This window comes from Schistocerca serialis, chromosome 5 (genome assembly GCF_023864345.2).
Source record: "Schistocerca serialis cubense isolate TAMUIC-IGC-003099 chromosome 5, iqSchSeri2.2, whole genome shotgun sequence".
Classification (NCBI taxonomy): domain Eukaryota; kingdom Metazoa; phylum Arthropoda; class Insecta; order Orthoptera; family Acrididae; genus Schistocerca; species Schistocerca serialis.
Window position 1 is genome coordinate 503,879,277 of NC_064642.1, and position 24,796 is coordinate 503,904,072.

Here is a 24,796-nt window from a genome sequence, read left to right on the forward strand (position 1 = left end):
AAAGCGACAGAAATTCGGACAGAGTGGGAGAACTTTTAACCTAAGAGTTATTTAATACATTACTCCGGCGGTAGGAAATGTTTATGAGCCTTAGCTGTTGCACATCTGAAACGCAGCACATAAGGAAAAATAACGGGAGTTTCAGTGTGTCCGACGAATGTAAGTTTTGTTTTTGCGAGGAAGTGGTTGCTGGTTTTTCCTATCAAATTCTACATCGTGACTGCCTGACGTTATTACGAGTTATTTGTTTTGGTGAAAATACTTTAAAATCTAGATTTAATCTTTTGATGGAATGCTAAATTTTCACGTTGCCGATTTGTGTCTACCTCACGTCTACCTCAAAACCGTTACAACTGTTGCACTAGTTGTCATAACAGAGAGGCTAAAACAATATCTTAACTGTAAATGTTCATGCCATATACAGTAGCAGTGTATCAAAAAATGAAACCGATCATTTATAATGTTGCACGTTAAAACCAAGGACACCTCTCATAAACAGAAATAAACTTTGCTAAAAAAAATGAGAAACAGTTGCCTAACTGGGTCAACAATCTATTATACTCGCATGCGTATCAAATACGTATAAACAACTCAGTTACGCGTTCTCTGCGTTGACTACACATCGCGAGCTGCCTTATACTACAGAAGGAAGGAAAGACTAACGATCTGTCTACATCTACGTCTTCATCTATGTGATTACTCTGCAGTTCACAATTAAGTACCTTTAAGCTACTTCTCTCCCGCTCCACTCTCGAATAGCGCGCGGGGCAAAAATCTTTCCCTGCGATTTCTGATTTCTCTTATTTTATTATGACGATCATTTCTCCCTGTTTAGGGGGCGTCAACAAAGTTTTTTTATACTCTGAGGAGATATTTGGTGATGAAATTCCATGAGAACGCAACAAAAAAGACCTTTATTTTAATGGCTGCCACCCCGGTTCGTGCATCGTATCAGTGGCGATCTCTCCCCTGTTTCGTGAGAATACAAAACGATCTGCCCTTCTTTGATGTCCTCCATCAGTTCTATCTGATGCGGATCACACACTGCACAGCAATACTCAAGAAGAGCGCGGACAAGCGCAGTGTAACCAGTCTCTTTAGTAGACCTGTTACATTTTCCAAGTGTCTTGCCAATAAATCGCAGTCACAACATCATCTATATGATTGTTCCGATTTAAGTTATTCGTAATTGTAATCCCCAGGAATTTAATTGAATTTACAGCCTTTAGATTCGTGTGATTTATCGTGTAAGTGAAATTTTGCGGATTCTTTTTAGTGCTCATGTGGATGACTTCACAATTTTGAAGATTTAGAGTCGACTGCCACTTTTTGTACCATGCAGATATCTCGTCTAAATAAATTTGCAATTCATTTTGAACATCTGATGACTTTACACAACGGTAAATAACAGCATCATCTGCAAACAGTTTAAGAGGATTGCTCAGATTGTCTCCTAAATCGTTTATGTAGATCAGGAACAACAAAGGGCCTGTAACACTTCCTTGGGGAACGTCAGATATTACTTAAGTTTAACTCCATGACTTTTCTTCAGTTATTACAAACTGTGGTCTTTCTGACAGTGATAGTGGGCTCTAATTCAGCAGATTATTACTATTTTCATTCTTGGGTATTAGCGTGACTTATGCAATTTTCCAGTCTTTGGTTACGAATCTTTCTACGAGCGAGCGGTTGTATACGACTGCTAAGTATGGAGATAGTGTATCAGTATACGCTGAAATAGACCTGTCTGGTGTACAGTCTGGACCGGAAGCCTTACATTTTATAGAAGAGTTTTGAGCTGCTTCGCTACACCAGGGATATCTACTTCTAAGTTACTCATGTTGGTAGTTTTTGTGGAGTATTTACTTCGTCTTCTCTCGTGAAGGAATTTCAGAAAACCGTATTTAATAACTCTGCTTTAGTTGCGCTGTCACGCGGAGAAGATATTTATTGCGTCTTGCCATGTTCATAATTTACATACGACCAGAGTCTCTTTGGGTTTTCTGACGCATTTTGAGACAGAGTTTCGCTGTGGGAACTATTAACATCTCCCATTGAAGTTCGCATTAAATTTCTACCTTCTGTAAAAATTCGCCAATCATGGGATTTTACGTTCTTTCAAATTTGGCATGCTTTTTTCGTTGCTACGGCAATAGTCTTCTGATCTATTTTATGTACCACGTGGTATCAGTACAATCGCTGATTAATATATTTGGCGTATATTTCTCGACTGCCATCGACACTGTTTCTTTGAATTTAAACCACATTTGGTCTACGCTTACAGAGTCAAATTGGAAGATGTGCATATTGTCTCTTAGGAAGGTATCAAGCGAATTTTTATATGCTTTTTTAAAAAGATGTATTTTGCGTTCATTTCTGGTGGATTTGGATGTTACACTGTTCAGTCTAGCTACAATAACCTTGTGGTCGATAGTCCCTGTATGCATCATAACGCTCCTTACTTGGTCAGGATTGTTTATTGCTAAGATGTAATGAGATCTTGGAGGTTTGGCATAATATCTCAGTGAATAAAAATGGTGAAGGACGTATACCACTTCCTCATATAAGGAACCGTCTTGGTATTCGACATGTGTGATTTAGAAGATTTGAATCTCGTTTCTGATGACAGCCTTAACCACTATCAGGTCACTTGGTTTTAGAAGGAACCACGCGGCGACTTGCCTGAAGTGAACACTGAAGTGAAAAACAGGACAAGGTGCAGATCCCTGCCCTGTATGACACAAGAATCCAGTGTTGTCTCGTCCCAAACGTGAGTGTTGTTTGGGGCTGGGTGACAGGGCTCGGGAAGAAGGGAAATAGTCGGTTATCTTAAGTGGGAGGAAATGTTGACCTGACAGTGTTATTAAAATTGTCTTATTATAAAAGACAAGGGTTAGAATAAGTACTGGAATGACAAACACTATGAGTGTTTTACAACTTCTGCCTTTATTCAGAAAACATTATCATAATAAAACTGTCAGTACTAAATGAGCCCGCATCCACAACACGACACGCAAAAGTCTCTAGCTAACAGACCTGGATTCCACCAGCTGCATTGCAACTACTGCATATAACTCTGTTGAGACCTGTCTGGCAGCTGTCTTCGGCTGCCCTGCTGATACTACTATCGTTTTTCTACTCTGACTGCAACAGACTTCTCGGAGCGTCTTGCTTCCTATTTTATTCAGTTTTTTCCTTTGCCCTCACCACTCGCTGACGTGCTTGTCGTCGAAGAGCCCTCACCGTATCATTGGCTCTAATTGTGCACTGTGCCGGCCGTGGTGGCCGAGCGGTTCTAGGCGCTTCAGTCTGGAACCGAGCGACCGCTACGGTCGCAGGTTCGAATCCTGCCTCGGGCACGGATGTGTGTGATGTCCTTAGGTTAGTTAGGTTTAAGTTGTTCTAAGTTCTAGGGGACTGATGACCTCAGATGTTAAATCCCATAGTGCTCAGAGCCATTTGAACCATTTGAATTGTGGACTGTTGTTCGGAGGCTGAGTTTAGGTTTGCTAGAGGCTCTTTATGAAGTACATATGCCCCTTCCAAAGACTCTCTTCCTTTATCCCTCTCTTACCCTCGCTCCTTGTATATATCACTCTTGTTTTTACAGCTTATAGTGTCATCGCTATAGGCGACAGTCGCCACCTACGCCTCTGATCGTCATTTTCTCCCAACGCGTTTAGGAGCGTCTGACATTTTATGTAGACCTCCCTCCAAGGTATGGCTGTTGCGCCTTGGCAACCAGCATTTCTTATCTCGTAATTTTCCCTTCGTTATGTTTCTACCTCACAAGCCTTGGTTGTTTCCCGTTGGTACTACAGTGTCTCCACCACTCCAGAGCTTCATATGTCACATGACCACCAGGAGAATAATTTGAATGAAAACTTCTACAGGGTTTGAAACTGAGTCATACGTCAATGTATCGACCTGCATTACTTACGGTCTCTAGCAGGATGACAATGCAGTGGCAAGAAGTCAGCGGTTTCGAAGAACATCGCCTCAATTTTGGGATTACAGGGTAAATGGATGTGGTACACTGCACCCTAATGAAAGTTGCCTGCAGTAGTAGTCGAAGTGACCGGATGTTTTATTTTGTGACGTCATCACGCATTCATACGATTCTTTCCAAACCCTCTTGGCCCATAGATGTCTGCGCCTCTAAAGTAATAGAATAGTGTACTGATGAGCCGAAACATTTTGATCACTGCCCAGGGCGAGACTGAATGCCGCCCGGTGGCGCGGGGGGCACGTGACGACATATAGAATGTATATATGTGGTGCAGAGAGGAATGGGGGATCATTCCAGCGACGATGAGGGCCGCAAATGGAGAAATCCACTGATATAGGCGACTTTGACAAAGGTCAGCTTGGTATGATCCTAGGAACGATCACCTCGGTAACGGCGAAGCTGGTCAATTATTCGCGTGCTTCTGCAGTAAGCGTATATAGAAAGCAACTGAAGAACGGCGAAATCACAAGCAGGTGACAAGGTGTTGTACGTGCACGCCGCATCACATAACGTGGAGGCCATAGCCTTGCTCGAAATGTAAACAGGGATACGCAGCGATCTGCCAGCGCTAGTGTAGGCGCAAGTACTTCGGAGTACACTGTTGTCCATCGGGCTCCATAGCAGACGACCTCTCTGGGATCCTGTGCTGACTCAACGACGTCATCAGTTACCTTTGCGGGATGATCGAGATTGGACCATGAATCAACTGAAATTTTTGCCTGATTGTGTGAATCACGTTTCTTGTTACGCCAGGTCGGATATCCAGGCGAATCGCTGCTCGAAACATACACCGTGCCATGGACACAGGCAGGTGGGGGCAGTATTGTACTCTGGCTGACACTCGCCTGTGCTTTCATGGAACCTGCGAAGGCATCGACAGCTGTTGACTATCTGAACATTACTGTGGATCACCTCCATTCCTTCTGGGTTAATGTCTTCAACGATGGCGATGACACATTACAGCATGACAACTGCCGGTGTCACAAGGTCAGATCGTGCTATAGTGGTTTAAGCAGCATGGTAGTAAACTCATGTTGCTGTCTTGGCCACCAAATTCTCTTGAACGGAACCAGATGACACACATCTACAACACTATTGGGTGCCAGCTTCGCTTCCAGAAACTCTGGTCCGTAATTTACAGGAGTTGCGTGACCTGTGCGAAAACATCAGGTACCGCGTAACTCCGGAAATCTACCAAGGGCTTGTTGAATCCATGACACGCCGTATCGCTGGCGGATTGCTTTCCAGAGATGAACCAAGAAGTTAATAAGTAGGTGGCTTGATTGTTTTGGCTCATCGGTGTATATTTCGTAGTATTTTGAAGGCAGGTACAGGACGTGGTGGTAAGTTCCTATGGGACCAGGGGATGGCGCACGATCTATTTGAGTTTGACCGAGGGTAGACTGTGATGGCCCGAAGGCACAGCACGAGCATTTCGGAAAATGCACGACTTGTCGGGTGTTCGAGGAGTGCTGTGGTGAGTGTCTTCAAATCGTGGTGAAAGCAAGATGAAACCACGTCCAGACGTCATGGGGCTGGGCGACCACCTCTCATGTAGGACGTCGTAGGACGTCGTAGACTGGGCAGACTGCTAAAACAGGACAGATGGCGAGCTGTGGCAGAACTAACATCAAACTTTAATGATGGACAGAGTGCAAGTGTATGTGAATCCACAGTGCACCGAACACTCCTAACGATGGGCCACGGCAGCCGACGACCTATGCATGTGCCAATGTTAACACTACGATATCGGCAGCTCCGACTGAAATGGGCACGTGACCATCGGCAATGGACGTTGTCGCAATGGCAGAGAAGTGCATGGTCTGATAAATGGAAATGCCGTGTGGCTAGAGCCTCCCGACGGGCAGACCATTCGCCTGGTGCAAGTCTTTCGAGTTGACGCCATTTCGGCGACTTGCTTGTCGATGGGGATGAAATGATGATGATAACGACAACACAACACCCAGCCCCTGAGCGGAGAAAACCTCCGACGCAGCCGGGAATCGAACCCGGGCCGTTCGGTATGACATTCCGTCGCGCTGACCACTCAGCTACCAGGGGCGGACAGCATGGTCTGATGAATCCCAGCGAATCCCAATACCTACATCATGCCCATGGAAGAGCGCGAATCCGACGTATTCCAGGGGAACAGGTACTTGACACATGTGCTGCAGAGTGGCGACAAGCTGCTGGCGGCTCCATTAGGCTCTGGGGAACATTCACATGGGCATCCGTGAGTCTACTGTAGGTCGTGCAAAGCACCATGACGGCCAAGGGGAATCATACACTGGTTGTAGTCCATGTACAACAGTTCGTGACGATCAAGTTTCCCGACGACAATGGTATTTTTCAACAAGATAATACGTCATGTTACAAGGCCTGGAGCGTGACGGAGTGGTTCGAGGAACACAGTGGCTAATTCCTGTTGATGTTCCGGCCCCCCAACTCTCTAGATTTGAACCCGATCGAACACATCTGGGATGTGACTGAGCGTGGCGTCAGAGCACATCGACCCCCTTCCCGAAATTTACGGGAATTAGGTGACTTGTGTACGTATGTGGTGCCAACTCCCTCCAGCGACTACCGAGGCCTCATTGCTTGCATGCCACGACGCGTCGCCACTGTAATCGGTGTCAAAGGTGGACATACCCGCTGTTAAGTAGGTGGCCGTAATGTTCTGTCTGATCGGTTTATTACCTGACTGGCTATGACCAACGTCAACGAATAGCCAACATCAGCACGCAACGCAAAATCTACTGACACCATAAGTGCACTATAGACAAAAGTAATACACTATTGACCATAAAATTGCTACACCACGAAGATGATGTGCTACAGATGCGAAATTTAACCGACAGGAAGAAGATGCTGTGATATGCAAATGATTAGCTTTTCAGAGCATTTACACAAGGTTGGCGCCGGTGGCGACACCTACAACGTGTTGACATGAGGAAAGTTACCAACCGATTTCTCATACACAAACAGCAGTTGACCGGCGTTGCCTGGTGAAACGTTGTTTTGATGCCTCGTGTAAGGAGGAGAAATGCGTACCATCACGTTTCCGACTATGATTAAGGTCGGATTGTAGCCTATCGCGATTGCGGTTTACCGTATCGCGACACTGCTGCTCGCGTTGGTCGAGATCCAATGACTGTTAGCAGAATATGGAATCCGTGGGTTCAGGAGGGTAATACGGAACGCCGTGCTGGATCCCAACGGCGTCGTATGACTAGCAGTCGAGATGACAAGCCGGCCGGAGTCGCCGTGCGGTTCTAGGCGCTACAGTCTGGAACCGAGCGACCGCTACGGTCGCAGGTTCGAATCCTGCCTCGGGCATGGATGTGTGTGATGTCCTTAGGTTAGTTAGGTTTAATTAGTTCTAAGTTCTAGGCGACTGATGACCTCAGAAGTTAAGTCTCATAGTTCTCAGAGCCATTTGAACCATTCGAGATGACAAGCATCTTATCCGCCTGGCTGTTACGGATTGTGCAGCTACGTGTCTATGCCTGAGTCAACATATGGGGACGTTTGCAAGACAACAAACATCTGCACGAACAGTTCGACGACGTTTGCAGCAGCATGGACTATCAGCTCGGAGACCATGGCTGCGGTTACCCTTGACGCTGCATCACAGACAGGAGCGCCAGTGATAGTGTACTCAACGACGAACCTGTGTGCACGAATGGAAAACGTCATTTTTTTTTTTGGATGAATCGAGGTTATGTTTACAGCATCATGATGGTCGCATCTGTGTTTGGTGACATCTCGGTGAACGCACATTGGAAGTGTGTATTCGTCATCACCATACTGGCGTATCACCCGGCGTGATGATTTGGGGTGCCATTGGTTACACATCTCGGTCACCTCTTGTTCTCATTGACAGCACTTTGAACGGTGGACGTTACATTTCAGATGTGTTACGACCCGTGGCTCTACCCTTCATTCGATCCCTGCGGAACCCTACATTTCAGCAGGATAATGCATGACCGCATGTTGCAGGTCCTGTACGGACCCTTCTGGATACAGAAAATGTTCGACTGCTGCCCTGGCCAGCACATTCTCCAGATCTCTCACCAACTGAAAACGTCTGGTCAATGGTGGCCGAGCAACTGGCTCGTCACAATACGCCAATCACTACTCCTGATGAACTGTTGTATCGTGTTGAAGCTGCATGGACAGCTGTACCTGTACACGCCATCCAAGCTCTGTTTGAGTCAATGCCCAGGAGTATAAAGGCCGTTATTGCGGCCAGAGGTGGTTGTTCTGGGTACTGATTTCTCAGAATCTATGCACCCAAATTGCGTGAAAATGTAATCACATGTCAGTTCTAGTATAATATATTTGTCCAATGAATACCCGTTTATTATCTGAATTTCTTCTTGGTGTAGCAATTTTAATGACCAATAGTGTATCACCTACTTGCTAACAAAATAAATCACTCGAAAGTTATGTGTGCAACGAAAAACTCACTGGGAACATTTAACTTGTTGCCATTCCGAAACGCAATGTTCTTTGACTCATGATCGGGTGAGTGATCTTGATCCCCCATAATTAGTACTGCAGTAGCGCGAAGGTGCCATCACTAGCGCTTAAGTTAAAAAACAGCTCTTGTCCGTCACTGTCTGCTTGCTATCCTATACCACGCGACCTTGCGGTAGAGGCGAGTAAGATGCGGCGCTCTTACACCTGGCGTGGCGAGTTGAAATATCGGTGAATCAAATTCTGCAGAAGGGGAACGAAAGAGAAGCAAAAGCGTGCGATGTCACATAATGGCATCGTGACGTTGGAGCCGGAAAGAGGAGAACAACGGACTGAACGTGATGAAGCCGTACAAATAAATGAAGGGGGGCGCGTGCTAATTACGGTATAAGTAATGGCCTATTTGTCCGCCGAGCTGCGAGCATTTTAGCAGCAGCAGCAGTACGTGGCTGAAACAGGGCACTTCGCGGCGGCTGTAAAGAGCAGAGGGGTGGCGTGGGGCGGGGTAGGGAGGCAGCAGTCTGGCGGTTGCCAGGAGTCGCGTTTCGGCCGCGTGGCGCTCAATGGCCCGCCGGCCGATATCGAATTTCGTCCAAATCCGCTCGATAGGCCCCTCCTCGGTGCCGGCGGCCGATCAGATGGAGATGAGCCGGAACAACCGTCTCCGCTGCTGGCCACGTTATCAATAAACCGGCAGCGACGTGCTGCGAACGCTGCTCAGACTTAGGTTGCTCGCTGCCAGCTGGAGGACATTGGGCGGTAGATCTGAGGCCATCCTTATCAACATTTTCTTTTATATGAGTGCGTGGTGCCTGTTCTTTCGGACATGTCGAAAATACATACACCTCGCGTTCATATATCTGATTCGCTTCGATGGGCGATGAATCCTCAACCTTCAGCTACGTTCGACCTCCAGCGGAAATCTAAAATTACCTATCACGCAGGGCATGGACGGGGACTGCGGACAGGTGGTGCTACATGTGAACATGAGTTGGCTGGCGAGCGTGCCGAGACAAACGTTGTTTCTGGGTGGCACATTGGTTAACGCAACTGCCTCGTAAGCAGAAGATCCCAGTTCGAGTTCCAGTTCCGCACGTATTTTCACTCGACTCCGCTGATTCCGCATAAAGTCCCGATGCAGAAGACATCATTAGTCCCTTTCCTTTCCCTCCCCTCCCTCTTCAATTTACAAGACTTTTCCTTCTTCTTCAGCTCCTAGTACGTTATCCACAAATGCGAATATTTTAGGTCAGGCCTAGCTCTGACTGAAGAGGCACCCGAGTCTGTTAAGACGATTAGTAGCCACGACTGAAACTCGGAGCGAGCAGACGACGAGGTGGTATGGCGAGGATGGTTCAGAAAACGTGGTAGCTGTCCACTAGTTCAAGAGGGCTACGAACGTCCAAATCATTTTTTTAATTGCGCTGCGGTATTAATAGGTGCACTGTTTTCAAACGTCACAGGCTAGCCGAAACGCAAAGAAACAGTCCCTTCCAATCAAAAAAATTGGACTGTATGGACCGTCCATACTTTTGCGTAAGCTGGAACATCACTGGATCGGGGAAAAAGTTGAAAAATGGTTCACTTTGTATCACGAAAATAGGAAGCAGAAGGTTTTCCTCTGTTGCCTGTAAACAGGAAAGAGATTTGAATCTGACTGGGGTCAGGCAAAAAGGGGGTTCCTCAGGGTTCAGTTCTGGATCCGTTGTATTTCTTGATGTGTATTAATTTTATGCAACTAAATACTACAGATGACCCACAAATATTTCTCTTTGCTCACGACACAGTGTTAACTGTGAACGACGTGGTATGCAATATAAATTATGTAGCTAATACGATAGCCACTAACATCAGCACATGACTTTCAGAGAACAAATAAAAACTTGAAACTTCGTATTAATTTAAAACTGGATGCCGGACCGAGACTCGAACTTTTGCCTTTCTCTGGCAGATTCTCTACCGTCTGAGCAACCCAAGCACGACTCGCGACGCTTCCTCGCAGCTTTACTTCCCCGAGTACTTCATCTCCTACCTTTCAAACTTCACAAACTTTACTTCCTGGAAGAAAGGGTATTGTACAGAAATTTTTCAGTCTGCACTCCCTGGCAAATTGAAACTGTGTGCTGGACCGTCCATACTTTTGCGCAAGCTGGAACATCTCGCCTTTCGCGAGCAGGTTCTGTACCGACATTTTCTTTCTTTTTCTGTACCCGAGCGCACAAATGAGCCGTGCTGCCGCTCAGGTTGGGGCTATTTGTAGGTTTCCACCCTCTGTTGGACGCCAGACGCTATTGTTTAGTTGGCATGGTTGCGGTTGTTTGTCTTCTTCTCGTGTTGACTGGCGCCACTCGGTTCCGCAAACGTTGCCTGTCCGCTGGTGGCAGCAGCGGCCGTTATCGATATGTACTAACTGTTGCCCTATCTTTGGGGCGACGTCGTTGTTTTTCCGGGTAGTGTGAGTGGGCAAGTTCGTTGGGGACTCAGGAGGAGCCAGGTCCACACAGTGCCAGAACACGCCGGGACCGCTGGCGGCACGCATGGACTGCCGGATGGAAGGGCTGTGGTCATGACTTCATCGTAAACCGGGTCGAGAAAGCTTTAAGATGAGTGAATTTCAATCCCAGTAGAGAAATCTCCACCATTGTGATATCTCGCGACTCTCCAGTGACTCAGGTTTGTGATGCTGCTCGTAGTGTCGCCGAGGCGAAGAGCAGGGGTGATTCTTCTACTCTGGTTGTAGTGGTTCCTTTCTCGTTCCGGGCGCTCTAAACACGGTATTCTGGACGTAGTGCAGACCGCCGGTTCCGGCTTTGGCGTATTGTTCCATCGTTGCATTTGGTTTATCCGACATCAGGTAGCTTCAGCAAGATTATCATTAGTCATTCGTTAGACTGCCACTAGTCTGAGTTACCATCTTATGAAGTGAATGCAACTCTTGGTTGCCTATCTCATCACTCGCGAAAGTGTTTGCTGCCGGACCTCCTCAGAGGTCGATTCCTGGAGTACCGTCTGGATCAGTTTCTTGTTTTCTTAATTAACTTTTGCTATTGTATTTGCTGATTTACAGCAGGTTTCTATTTTTTTACATTATTGCCGTTCCTGGAGTGTAAGGCCTTCAGACGTGATTGTGGTCATTTGCCTTAAAATTCAAAATTGGTATTTGTATTTTAGCAGTAAGCCTTAAAACCTTATTTGCCCCCATTCCTGGCGTCTGATGCCTTCTGCTGTGTTTGTGGCGAATTACCTTAATATTTCAATACCTGTAAGTTGTAAATTGCAGCGAGTTCTTAATCAATTCTTAATTTATTGCCATTCTTGCCGTGTAAGGCCTTCAGCCGTGATTGTGTCACTTGCCTTAAACTAAAATTTGGTATTTGTATTTACGCAGTAAGCCTTTAAGCCTATTTTACTGCCATTCTTGGCGTCTGATGCCGTCTGCTGTGTTTGTGGCGACTTGCCTTTAATATTTCATTACGTGTAATTTGTAAGCTGCAGAGAGTTTTAAACAATTCTTAATTTATTGCCATTCCTGGTGTGTAAGGCCTTCGCCCAGATCACAGTGGCTTGCTTTTAAAACATTATCTGTTGTATCTGTATTTAATGGTGATTTGCTAAATTTAACTCACTGAAATCACTATTATTTACACTGTTGTTTATTCCTTCATTAATGAAGGAATGAACCATGGACCTTGCCGTTGGTGGGGAGGCTTGCGTGCCTCAGCGATACAGATAGCCGTACCGTAGGTGCAACCACAACGGAGGGGTATCTGTTGAGAGGCCAGACAAACGTGTGGTTCCTGAAGAGGGGCAGCAGCCTTTTCAGTAGTTGCAAGGGCAACAGTCTGGATGATTGACTGATCTGGCCTTGTAACAATAACCAAAACGGCCTTGCTGTGCTGGTACTGCGAACGGCTGAAAGCAAGGGGAAACTACAGCCGTAATTTTTCCCGAGGGCATGCAGCTTTACTGTATGATTACATGATGATGGCATCCTCTTGGGTAAAATATTCCGGAGGTAAAATAGTCCCCCATTCGGATCTCCGGGCGGGGACTACTCAAGAGGATGTCGTTATCAGGAGAAAGAAAACTGGCGTTCTACGGATCGGAGCGTGGAATGTCAGATCCCTTAATCGGGCAGGTAGGTTAGAAAATTTAAAAAGGGAAATGGATAGGTTGAAGTTAGATATAGTGGGAATTAGTGAAGTTCGGTGGCAGGAGGAACAAGACTTCTGGTCAGGTGACTACAGGGTTATAAACACAAAATCAAATAGGGGTAATGCAGGAGTAGGTTTAATAATGAATAGGAAAATAGGAATGCGGGTAAGCTACTACAAACAGCATAGTGAACGCATTATTGTGGCCAAGATAGATACGAAGCCCATGCCTACTACAGTAGTACAAGTTTATATGCCAACTAGCTCTGCAGATGACGAAGAAATTGAAGAAATGTATAATGAAATAAAAGAAATTATTCAGATTGTGAAGGGAGACGAAAATTTAATAGTCATGGGTGACTGGAATTCGAGTGTAGGAAAAGGGAGAGAAGGAAACATAGTAGGTGAATATGGATTGGGGGACAGAAATGAAAGAGGAAGCCGCCTGGTCGAATTTTGCACAGAGCACAACATAATCATAACTAACACTTGGTTTAAGAATCATGAAAGAAGGTTGTATACATGGAAGAACCCTGGAGATACTAAAAGGTTTCAGATAGATTATATAATGGTAAGACAGAGATTTAGGAACCAGGTTATAAATTGTAAGACATTTCCAGGGGCAGATGTGGACTCTGACCACAATCTATTGGTTATGACCTGTAGATTAAAACTGAAGAAACTGCAAAAAGGTGGGAATTTAAGGAGATGGGACCTGGATAAACTAAAAGAACCAGAGGTTGTACAGAGATTCAGGGAGAGCATAAGGGAGCAATTGACAGGAATGGGGGAAATAAATACAGTAGAAGAAGAATGGGTAGCTTTGAGGGATGAAGTAGTGAAGGCAGCAGAGGATCAAGTAGGTAAAAAGACGAGGGCTAATAGAAATCCTTGGGTAACAGAAGAAATATTGAATTTAATTGATGAAAGGATAAAATATAAAAATGCAGTAAGTGAAACAGGCAAAAAGGAATACAAACGTCTCAAAAATGAGATCGACAGGAAGTGCAAAATGGCTAAGCAGGGATGGCTAGAGGACAAATGTAAGGATGTAGAGGCCTATCTCACTAGGGGTAAGACAGATACCGCCTACAGGAAAATTAAAGAGACCTTTGGAGATAAGAGAACAACTTGTATGAATATCAAGAGCTCAGATGGAAACCCAGTTCTAAGCAAAGAAGGGAAAGCAGAAAGGTGGAAGGAGTATATAGAGGGTCTATACAAGGGCGATGTACTTGAGGACAATATTATGGAAATGGAAGAGGATGTAGATGAAGATGAAATGGGAGATATGATACTGCGTGAAGAGTTTGACAGAGCACTGAAAGACCTGAGTCGAAACAAGGCCCCCGGAGTAGACAATATTCCATTGGAACTACTGACGGCCGTGGGAGAGCCAGTCCTGACAAAACTCTACCATCTGGTGAGCAAGATGTATGAAACAGGCGAAATACCCACAGACTTCAAGAAGAATATAATAATTCCAATCCCAAAGAAAGCAGGTGTTGACAGATGTGAAAATTACCGAACTATCAGCTTAATAAGTCACAGCTGCAAAATACTAACACGAATTCTTTACAGACGAATGGAAAAACTAGTAGAAGCCGACCTCGGGGAAGATCAGTTTGGATTCCGTAGAAACACTGGAACACGTGAGGCAATACTGACCTTACGACTTATCTTAGAAGAAAGATTAAGGAAAGGCAAACCTACGTTTCTAGCATTTGTAGACTTAGAGAAAGCTTTTGACAATGTTGACTGGAATACTCTCTTTCAAATTCTAAAGGTGGCAGGGGTAAAATACAGGGAGCGAAAGGCTATTTACAATTTGTACAGAAACCAGATGGCAGTTATAAGAGTCGAGGGACATGAAAGGGAAGCAGTGGTTGGGAAGGGAGTAAGACAGGGTTGTAGCCTCTCCCCGATGTTGTTCAATCTGTATATTGAGCAAGCAGTAAAGGAAACAAAAGAAAAATTCGGAGTAGGTATTAAAATTCATGGAGAAGAAATAAAAACTTTGAGGTTCGCCGATGACATTGTAATTCTGTCAGAGACAGCAAAGGACTTGCAAGAGCAGTTGAATGGAATGGACAGTGTCTTAAAAGGAGGATATGAGATGAACATCAACAAAAGCAAAACAAGGATAATGGAATGTAGTCTAATTAAGTCGGGTGATGCTGAGGGAATTAGATTAGGAAATGAGGCACTTAAAGTAGTAAAGGAGTTTTGCTATTTGGGGAGCAAAATAACTGATGATGGTCGAAGTAGAGAGGATATAAAATGTAGGCTGGCAATGGCAAGGAAAGCGTTTCTGAAGAAGAGAAATTTGTTAACATCCAGTATTGATTTAAGTGTCAGGAAGTCATTTCTGAAAGTATTCGTATGGAGTGTAGCCATGTATGGAAGTGAAACATGGACGATAAATAGTTTGGACAAGAAGAGAATAGAAGCTTTCGAAATGTGGTGCTACAGAAGAATGCTGAAGATTAGATGGGTAGATCACATATCTAATGAGGAAGTATTGAATAGGATTGGGGAGAAGAGAAGTTTGTGGCACAACTTGACCAGAAGAAGGGATCGGTTGGTAGGACATGTTCTGAGGCATCAAGGGATCACCAATTTAGTATTAGAGGGCAGCGTGGAGGGTAAAAATCGTAGAGGGAGACCAAGAGATGAATACACTAAGCAGATTCAGAAGGATGTAGGTTGCAGTAGGTACTGGGAGATGAAAAAGCTTGCACAGGATAGAGTAGCATGGAGAGCTGCATCAAACCAGTCTCAGGACTGAAGACCACAACAACAACAACAACATTTTTTATTTATTGTTGAGTCTGGAATTACTGGTTTAAAATAAATTGTGTAACTGTAAAAGGCAACTAATAGTAACTGATTACGGCCCCGTCCACAATCGTAACCGAATCCTGCCTTCCCTTGACTACCACCACATTTCAACAAAATATTTGGTAAAGTCTACTGTCCCATTGTGTTTTGAGGTTGGCACCGGCAGTGTCAAACTAAGTAGCTCACTTCTGTAGCTCATCGACTGACCTACGAAAACACGACTCACGACCAGTTCTCACAACTTTACTTCCGCCAGTACCTCATCTCCTACCTTCCGAACTTCACAGAAGTTCTGCTGCGAAACTTGCGCACTAGCGCTCTTGGAACAAAATATTTTATGCAGACAGAACTTAGTCCCACCCTGGGGGATATTTCCACAATGATTTTTTCACTCTGCAGCCGATGTTAGAGCACCTGTCCGAGAAAGGCAAAGGTCCTGAATTCGAGTCTCTGTTCGGCACACAGTTTTAAAGTGGCAGGAGGGTTCTTATTAGAGCACGCTCCACTGCAGAGTGAAAAATTAATTCTGGAAATTAAAAATTTCCAGCAACAAAACGAAATGCATAAAGCGTGTGACGTGGACCATTGTAAAAAGCGAAATTTTTCTGTCCCAAAGTGGTTAATCAGTCACTGCGGTCGACCATTTGAAATTCTTAGGACTGAGAGTAGATGGAAGGCTTTTTGGGAAGTATCACGTGTTCAAGATGATGTGCAGAAACTGAATGTTATTAGATTCACTACAAGAATGATCTCCACTCTGTCTGACAATGAAATCCGAAGGAAAGATGGGGAGGGGGGGGGGGGGGGGGAGGAGGCGTCGCAAATATGGAGTTTGGTCCGGGTGCCATTTATCTTAGTTACGCCACTTCGTGATTGTTAGAAATACACAAATAACTGTAACTAATAAGATTTACAAAAGCAGCCTACATGCAGTAAGGCACAGAAGGACAGCTGCCCTTCCTAATAATAACAATAATAGTAATAATAACCTCGCAAAGCGAACTCCTACGCAAACAGAAGTATCAAAGCAGTACCGGTTTGATGAAAACCAGAATATGTAACGCATATTGGCTGACAACTAATGTAACTAGATCCATTTGTAGTGAGGTCTGATAATTATTTCAACATACGTCAATATTCTCATTGTAACCGAAAATGACATATGGCCTCAAGTCCTCAACGCTTCCAACAGCATTGTTCCTTCAATTTTCAATCCGCAATGTATTTTCTCGTGTTACGGGACGCTATCAAAAACTACTAAAACGTGATTGTTTTTGACTAGTAATCAAAATGTCCTCGTCCCGGGTTCGAACTAGCCGCTGTTTAAATTATGAATAATAATCATCAGTAACGATGGCCGAAGACTACCGGCATAAGGAGTCACCCACGATTTGCCAATGGCGTTGTCAAAGAGGACGGAGGAGAGGCCAGAGGTTTAGGGCACTCTCTTACCCGTGGGTTGGGAAACGGACCCTAACAGGCAAAGAATCAGCAACAATCAGCGGCATGAGGATGCAGAAGACGACGAAAACTACTGCATTAAATGTATGTGTGTTCACGTGTCAAGTGGCCTCTAATTGAAAAAAGTGTCATGATGATATTTCCATCCACAAAAAGTTCCAGATTAGTCACTTATTCGTACCTCTGGGAGGGGACTTCCAAGGTGGAGGCAACAGTGAGAAAAAGACTGAACAATCAACAAAAGGGTAGCATTCTATGAGTAGGAGCATGGAAAGTCAGAGGTAGGAATGTGGTATGGAAGGTGGAAACTCTGAAAAAGGAAATACAGGGGCTCAATCCAGACATAATCGGGTTCAGTAAACTGAAATGGAAAGGAGACACGGATTTCTAGTCAGATGAATCAAGTATAATATCGGCAACAGCAGCAAGTGGTACAACGGGAATAGGATTTGTTATGAACAGAAAGGTAGGTCAGAGGGTGAGTTACTTTGAACAATTCAATGATAGAATTATTATCAATGGAGCCGATAGCAAACCAACAGCAACCACCATAGTTCAGGGATATATAATTTGATGCTTATGGGGTATTCGAATGCTGTGGCAAGGAAAGGAATTGAAGATTATGTTATGCGAGAATATGGACCTGGTAATAGGAATGAGAGAGGAGAATTACTGATAGAGTTCTACAGTAAAATTGAATTGGTAATAGCAAATATGTTGTTCCAAACTCGCAATTTGTGAATTGATGCTTGGAAAATGCCTGGACATATGGGAAGATTTCATCAGGATCACATAACTTTCTACAGAGATTCCGAAATCAGATGTTGGATTATAAGACGTACACAGGACCAGATATACCCTCAAACCACAATTTAGTAACTATGAAGTTTGACAATCCCGTGGAAGAATAATAGTGGTAATAAATAGGATACTGTATTATTCAGCAACGATGAGCTACGTTTGTAGTTCTCTAAGGCTAAAGATACTGTAATTAATAATACCACGATAAGCAGTACAGTTGAAATGCAATGGATGTCTCTAAAAAGGGCAATCACAGAAGTTGGACGGACGAATATAGGTAAAAGAAAGATAACTGAGACGAAATCTTGGATGACAGAAAAAAATACAACTGATCAATGTAAGAAGGAAGTACAAAAAATTTCAGGGAAATACAGGAATGCGGCGACGTAAGTCACTTAGAAATAAGATGTGTACTGTACGATGAACGGAGAGGCCAAGGTGAAATGGCTGCAGGAAAAACTTAAAGAAATGTAAAAACAAACGATCATTGGAAAGAGTGATTCAGCTCACAGAAAAGTTCGAACTATTTTCGCTGAAATTAAAAGCAAATGTGTCAACATTTTGAGTGCAGGTGGACTTCCGCTGTTAACCGTTCACGAGAGAGCACGTAGGTGGAAAGAACGCGCTGAAAGATTCTACAACGGAGAGGAATTGCCTGATGACGGGACAGAAGAAAAAAATTTTGGTTGACATGGAGGATATAGAGCATTCAGAATTATAGTCAAAGTTTAACAGAACTGTGGAGGACTTGCAGTCAAATAAGGTAGACTGCATATATAACATTCCTTCGGAGTTTCTAAAATCACTGTCGGATGACAATTCAAGTAGATGTGTACAATCTATGAGACTGGAGACAAATCATCGCTTTCGGTAAAATACTATCCTTAAAATTCCAAAGACATCAAGGACACATGAGTGCGAGAATTATCACGCAAACAGCTAAACGGCACATCTGTCCAAGTTACCGGCAAGAATAATACGCGGAAGAATGGAAAAGAAAGTAGGGGATCGTTCAGGTGACGATCGGTTTGTCTTTAGAAAAGATAAATGCACCAGAGAGGCAATTCTGGCGATGAACCAGATAACGGAAACAACAGTTAGGAAAAAATAAGACACTTCCGTACGATATGTCGACTTAGAAGAAGGGTTCGACAATGTGAAATGGTTCAGTTCTCAGGAAAGTCGGTGTAAGCTACAAAGAAAAACGATTAATACGTATACAATATGCAAGAAGCAACAATAAGAACGCAAGACGAAACAGGAAGTGCTCGGATTAAAAGGGATGTAAGATACGGACGTAGTCTTTCTTCTTTGCTGTTGAATATGTACATATAAGAAGCAATACCGAAAATAAAAGATAGATTCAGTGGGGATTAAAATTCGGGTTGACGGAACGCCATTGATAAGTTTCCCTAATGACATTGCTACCCTCAGTGATCGGAGTGAACAGTCTAATGAGCACAGAATATGGATTGAGAGTAAAACCAGGAAAATGGTACACATACCCTTTACTGTCAAGCAACAATCGCCGTGGGTGTAAGAACCACCTGTCTACTACAGTTCATGAGATATGACGTCGTAAACGTGAGATGCGTGATAAACTGATAAACTGCCGCACGACGCAGGACGTCTAAATGTAAAACTTCTATGAACTGTATTCGCAATAAGTTTCTCAGCCAGTATCCACGTGTGCAGCTAAATGTAACTACAAAAGTTCATCATCATACCACAAATATTTCAGGGGATATCATTTCCCAAACAGTACACATATATGCCGCTGAATGTACCTACGCAACTCCATCATTGTACGACCCTCAGTTCAAGAAATTCGTCATAAAGACTGAGATGCGTGAGAAATTGCGGCGTTACGCACGAACTTTTAATACATTTATTCTTTACTACTAAGACAATCGTACAGTCGAGTCAAATTAAGAAGCTCCCTGACACTTGGCAGCGCTTTTGACAGCTTTCAACTACGAAGCGCAAACGGCTGTAGGCGAAGGCAATAGTAGCATCTGTAGAGTTATGAAAAGGCGTTGCCGCAGAGACGTTTACAAAACCACGTCGCAGAGAAGCGAAGCAGCTGCTCCCATCGTACAAAAACTGTCTGGGGTCATGTTTCTTGATTTGGTACTGTAACTATACATTTGTACTTTATACATATTTCTTTGTACGGTTCTCTCGCAAGTTCGAAGACGTTTTCAAAAATACATGGAAATGAAATTTTTTCGATACTTCACAACAAACGGGGTTTATTTTCTGTTTTCGTTTTTAATAGAGAATGAGTACCCCGGCAATGCCGGCCTGTCAGCTAGTAATGATCCATAAAATGTATATACGAGGGCTACTTTTTCCTCTACTTCTGATCGGTCGCGAAATGAAAACTGCAGTGAAAATCCGGTTCATTCTGTGCAAAACGGTTGCGCAATGTCTCTAATATGCCCATATATCGTGTCACATTGCGCTTTTCAGTTCTGAACGCACAGTGAGCACATAAAGGTGTCTACAATAATGTCTCCTTCCAAGTGTGAAGTGCCTGTGGAAGGGTTGTGCCTGATTTCACGCAACCCACATAACGTAGATGTCATGCGTTTCTTCCTGTAGAGCTTTCGATGGCAACTGTTTGACCACTCGAATACAGCCCGAACTCGGCTCTCTGTTTTTCGTCTCTTCGCTCACATGAAACGTTGACAACGGGTACAGCACTTTGGCACAGACAATAAGCTGCAGACCAGCTTAGAGGATTGGTGGAAATCACAGGTGGCTGCCTTCTGTGAAGAGGGTGTTGGACAGTTGGTCCCACACTACGACGAATATCGGAGCACCGACTATGTAGAGAAATAGCTGGGAGTATAGCTAAATACTGCGAATATAACATTTCGCTACCGATCGAGGGTTGAAAAGGAGAATATCCCTCATACTATACAAAGTGTTTCAAAGTTTTTGCATCAGAACTGTAGGAGTGATAGATCGCGTCATGGGGAACAGTTTTTGTTAGAGACATAATGAGATTTTCACTCTGTAGCAGAATGTGCGTTGATATGAAACTTCATGGCAGATTAAAACTGTGTGCTGGACCGAGACTCGAACTCGGGACCTTTACCTTTCGCGGGCAAGTGCTCTACCAGCTGAGCTACCCAAACACGACTCACGCCCCGTCCTCACAGCTTCACTTCTGCCAGTACCTTCGTCTCCTACCTTCAAAACTTTACAGAAGCTCTCCTGCGAACCTTGCAGAACTAGCACTCCTGAAAGAAAGGATATTGCGGAGACATGGCTTAGCCACAGCCTAGGGGATGTTTCCAGAATGAGATTTTCACTCTGCAGCGGAGTGTGCGCTGATATGAAACTTTCTGGCGGATTAAAACTGTGTGCTGGACCGAGACTCGAAAGTTTGGAAGATAGGAGACGAAGGTACTGGCAGAAGTGAAGCTGTGAGGACGGAGTGTGAGTCGTGCTCGGCTAGCTCAGCTGGTAGAGCACTTGCCCGCCAAAGGCAAAGGTCCCGAGTTCGAGTCTCGGTCCAGCACACAGTTTTAATCTGCCAGGAAGTTTCATAGAGACACAATGCTTTCCAGAGATGCTAGCTGTCCTTTAGTATTCGCCGGTCCTCACACGGTGAGACTACACTGAACTAGTAGTGTCTGCTTATCAGGTATGCTACATACTATGTACCGTAAATTGAGAGAGCGTTTTTCAGTAAGAAAACCATAAGTACGAGTATCTTTAAAAAGAGAAAGATATTTTAGAAGCGAATCAGAAACTTTAATTTTTCTCGGCCCAGTCCCTTGATTTGCAGTGCAGATGACTGGACTATAGGCAATACACATTGCCTACTCACACAGTAGAGTACTTATCTTCTGCCGCCTCTCAGTACAACAGAGATTTTCCTGAAGTTTGCAGCAGAATTTGTAAACTGAGATATGTAAAGATATAAACATTTGTGCTAAATGTTTTATGGTGGGGAACGGGGTGATGACCACAAAACCATGCCCTTGGACGCCGCACCTGCCTTACATCACATTGCGAACGTGTCAGCTCTGCGGACATTGAGCAATATGGTGTTCTCGTCTTGGGCGACTTCATGGCTAGAGCGTGTCCACTACAGGATTTATTTATTTGGCCGAACGTGACGGTTGTGAGGAAGGGAAGGAGGGGGTGGGGTGGGGGGGGGGGAGGAGAGATGTTTCCTACATCCGCACGATATAATAAAACAACGTATTGATTGGGTTTTATGGTTTTTAAAGCTATGCGCTTACCTGTACCCTGGACTCTGGGAGGTTGATCTTCAGGGCGACCTCCTCCCTCATGAAGATGTCCGGGTAGCGCGTCTTGGCGAACAGCGCCTCCAGAACGTCCAGCTGGGCGCGCGTGAACGTCGTGCGCTCCCTGCGCTGCTTCCGAGGGTTGGCAGCTGTCGGCAAGAGGAGGAGGTGAGCTAAAGCAAGCGAACAAAAGCGGCCCTATACTAAGAGCAGGGGGCTTGCACAAGACACAAATGCATCTAAACATCTACACCACACATGAATGGTCATTAAAAAGGGTCAATCGCAGCAATTTGTACTCAGCATGCATTACAATCTCTCTTCGACGTTGTCACCCGGAGAAAATGAAGAAGAAAGTTTTAAAATTTTTGTTTTGGTTCTGTTTCTTCTTCTTTGCGTGGTGCGATTTAATAAACTCTCAAAAGTGTAAAATAACAGTGACATCGAATGATCAACTCGTTGGAGCAGTATGAAAGGTGCTGATTTTGTACAAATTTAATACTGGTTATCTTACAGCTTCCAAGGTGACAGTGTACGGTGGAAAATAAATAATACAGGGTGTTAGGGATATAAGTACAGGTATTTTTATTGGTGACTGAGAACAGTGTACTGAACAACATTACATCACAATTTACTTTGTTTCCAGACTAATAATTATAGCTATTAGTAGTATCATGTTTTCAGGTTGGTTAGTACCTCCAAGTGCATGTGGCGAGAGAAAGCCATTAACGCTTATTTTCCCCCGAGACACGTGTTGAAGTGTGAATGCGTGGGCACAAAACGGTTGGTCTATACTGACAGGCATAGTCTTCTTAATGGTGCAGCTATGACCACGTAGAAAACATCAGGTAGTAAATTATTTTGCGGGAAGACTGTTAGACACAGAGAACAAACAAGTAACACACTAAAGTGGGTACGTACTAAAGCACTTATAATCGAAACACTATGTATGTATTTTTTTTCTTTACTTCTGTCCAGACAGCCACATTTTAAGGTTCCGTCCTCAGGTACATGAAGCAGGAATCGATGTGATCGACATGCGGTGCACAGCCTATACAGGAAATAATGACGAAAATTGTCACGGTTCGAAGTACACAATAATACTCGTAAAAGCAAAACCGTTCCAATTAACATTGGTCCCCGAAAGAGTCATTTGTGAGAGTACTGCGAATGTGTCATAACGAACCGCTACTCACTTCAGTATGATTTATTGTCCTATTTAGTGCAAATGTACTTGAAATATAAACTTGCAGATGAAGTCCCAAATCCAGTTTTATATCATCTGCATCGCACCAAAGCAACCACTTTGTTCTTTAAAGTGGGCGACCAATATTTTGTCGAGTGAACTCATATTTATACCGAACTGATGAATGAAACTAATCGTAGGCAGAATTATCGATATAGCAGAGTTTAGTGGGGTGAAGACGTCATTCCAAGACATCGATACTTCCCTGGGAATCTCCCATCTCGTTGTTATGTAAGTTATAAGACTGTCGAACGTGTTATCGACCAAAGTTATCCCTCAAAAGTTTAATGAAAGACAGGCATGGCGAACATGAAGACCTGACAAGCAACGCTGCCCTTCGTTCTTCGAAGGAGGCTTCAACTTTTCCGCCTCTTGCGTCTGGTCAGTCTCGCTTTCCTAGCGTTTACCTTGTAAATTCGCTGTTTTTAATGATACAGCAACTTTTTTAGAACATTTTGCTACAAGATGCCCCTCCTGTGGCCACAATTGTCAGATACAACATAAAGGAGAGAAGTCGTGTGTCCCATTTGCCTGTGAATCGTCCAATGTCGGTGTTTTTTATCGGTCCATGCAGGACAGTCCACGGTACAAATATGCTCCAAAAGTCCACTCACGAAAATATGATTTTTCATGGGTCATATCTCGAGTGCGAAAGTGCGATATTTCAGGTGTCATATCTCGAGATCTATTGATCACGGAGATAAGGGGTTAAGTGTTTTGGATAGCCATTCACCTAGCGACCATTTGTATAACTACTGGAAGAATGGGTGTCCTGTAGCTATACTACAGTACAGAGTCAAAATTTAAACGTTACACTCTTTTTCCAGGCCAGACAAATTGAACAAATCGGTTGGTTCTTTAGTATTAGGTGTAGTCTAGGTTAAACCTTAGACAGTTCTTAAAAGCACCATTTCTTCGTCGGTGGTTCCTGAGAAAATCCCTAAATATCATGATTTTTGAGTACAGAAAGTGCCAACTACGGGTATGGGCACTTCTATAATTTCCATTCATGGTAGACAGTCAAAGCTTTTACTATATGCTTTTAAAATGATGTTCTGGAGGAACTTTGAAACTTCTTTTCGATATCATTACCCGTTACCGAGATACAGAGGTTCAAAGTGATGGCAGTTATGCACGTAAAATATGCACGTAATATACGGTCTGTGGAGTAAAAGTACTTTAACTGACGTAGTGAACATGGGTACCGGTTTTAGGGTCACCACAAGGATTCAGGGGTCATCAAAACATGTTTTTAGTCGTCAGTTTTCCACCGATAGAACTTCTTTAACGCGTTGTCACTGCATAATGGACATTTGACGCCTGTACAAATATGCCCAAAATGGTACTTTAGTGACCAAAAATGTGCTGAGAAGAACTTAAAATGACTGCCAAAAATAAAAATTATGTAAAACTGGAAAGACTGCCAAAACAATAAAATATTTCTAATAACATTTTTGTTCTTTTAAGATACAAATCATAAGCAAGACGTTTTCGATAAATTGCAATAGATTATCGAAGTATGCAGGAAAAATGTAAGGCA

General features: G+C 43.9%; 1 protein-coding gene across 1 annotated transcript in view; it reads right to left on the minus strand.

Moving 5' to 3' along the window:
- Positions 1-24,796, minus strand: part of LOC126482032 (homeobox protein OTX2-B-like) — a 352,202-nt gene that overhangs the window by 99,119 nt on the left and 228,287 nt on the right. Inside the window, exon 4 of the mRNA XM_050106004.1 lies at positions 22,005-22,159. Within this exon, the coding sequence (XP_049961961.1) occupies positions 22,005-22,159 (155 nt within the window). The remainder of the gene's footprint in view (positions 1-22,004; positions 22,160-24,796) is intronic.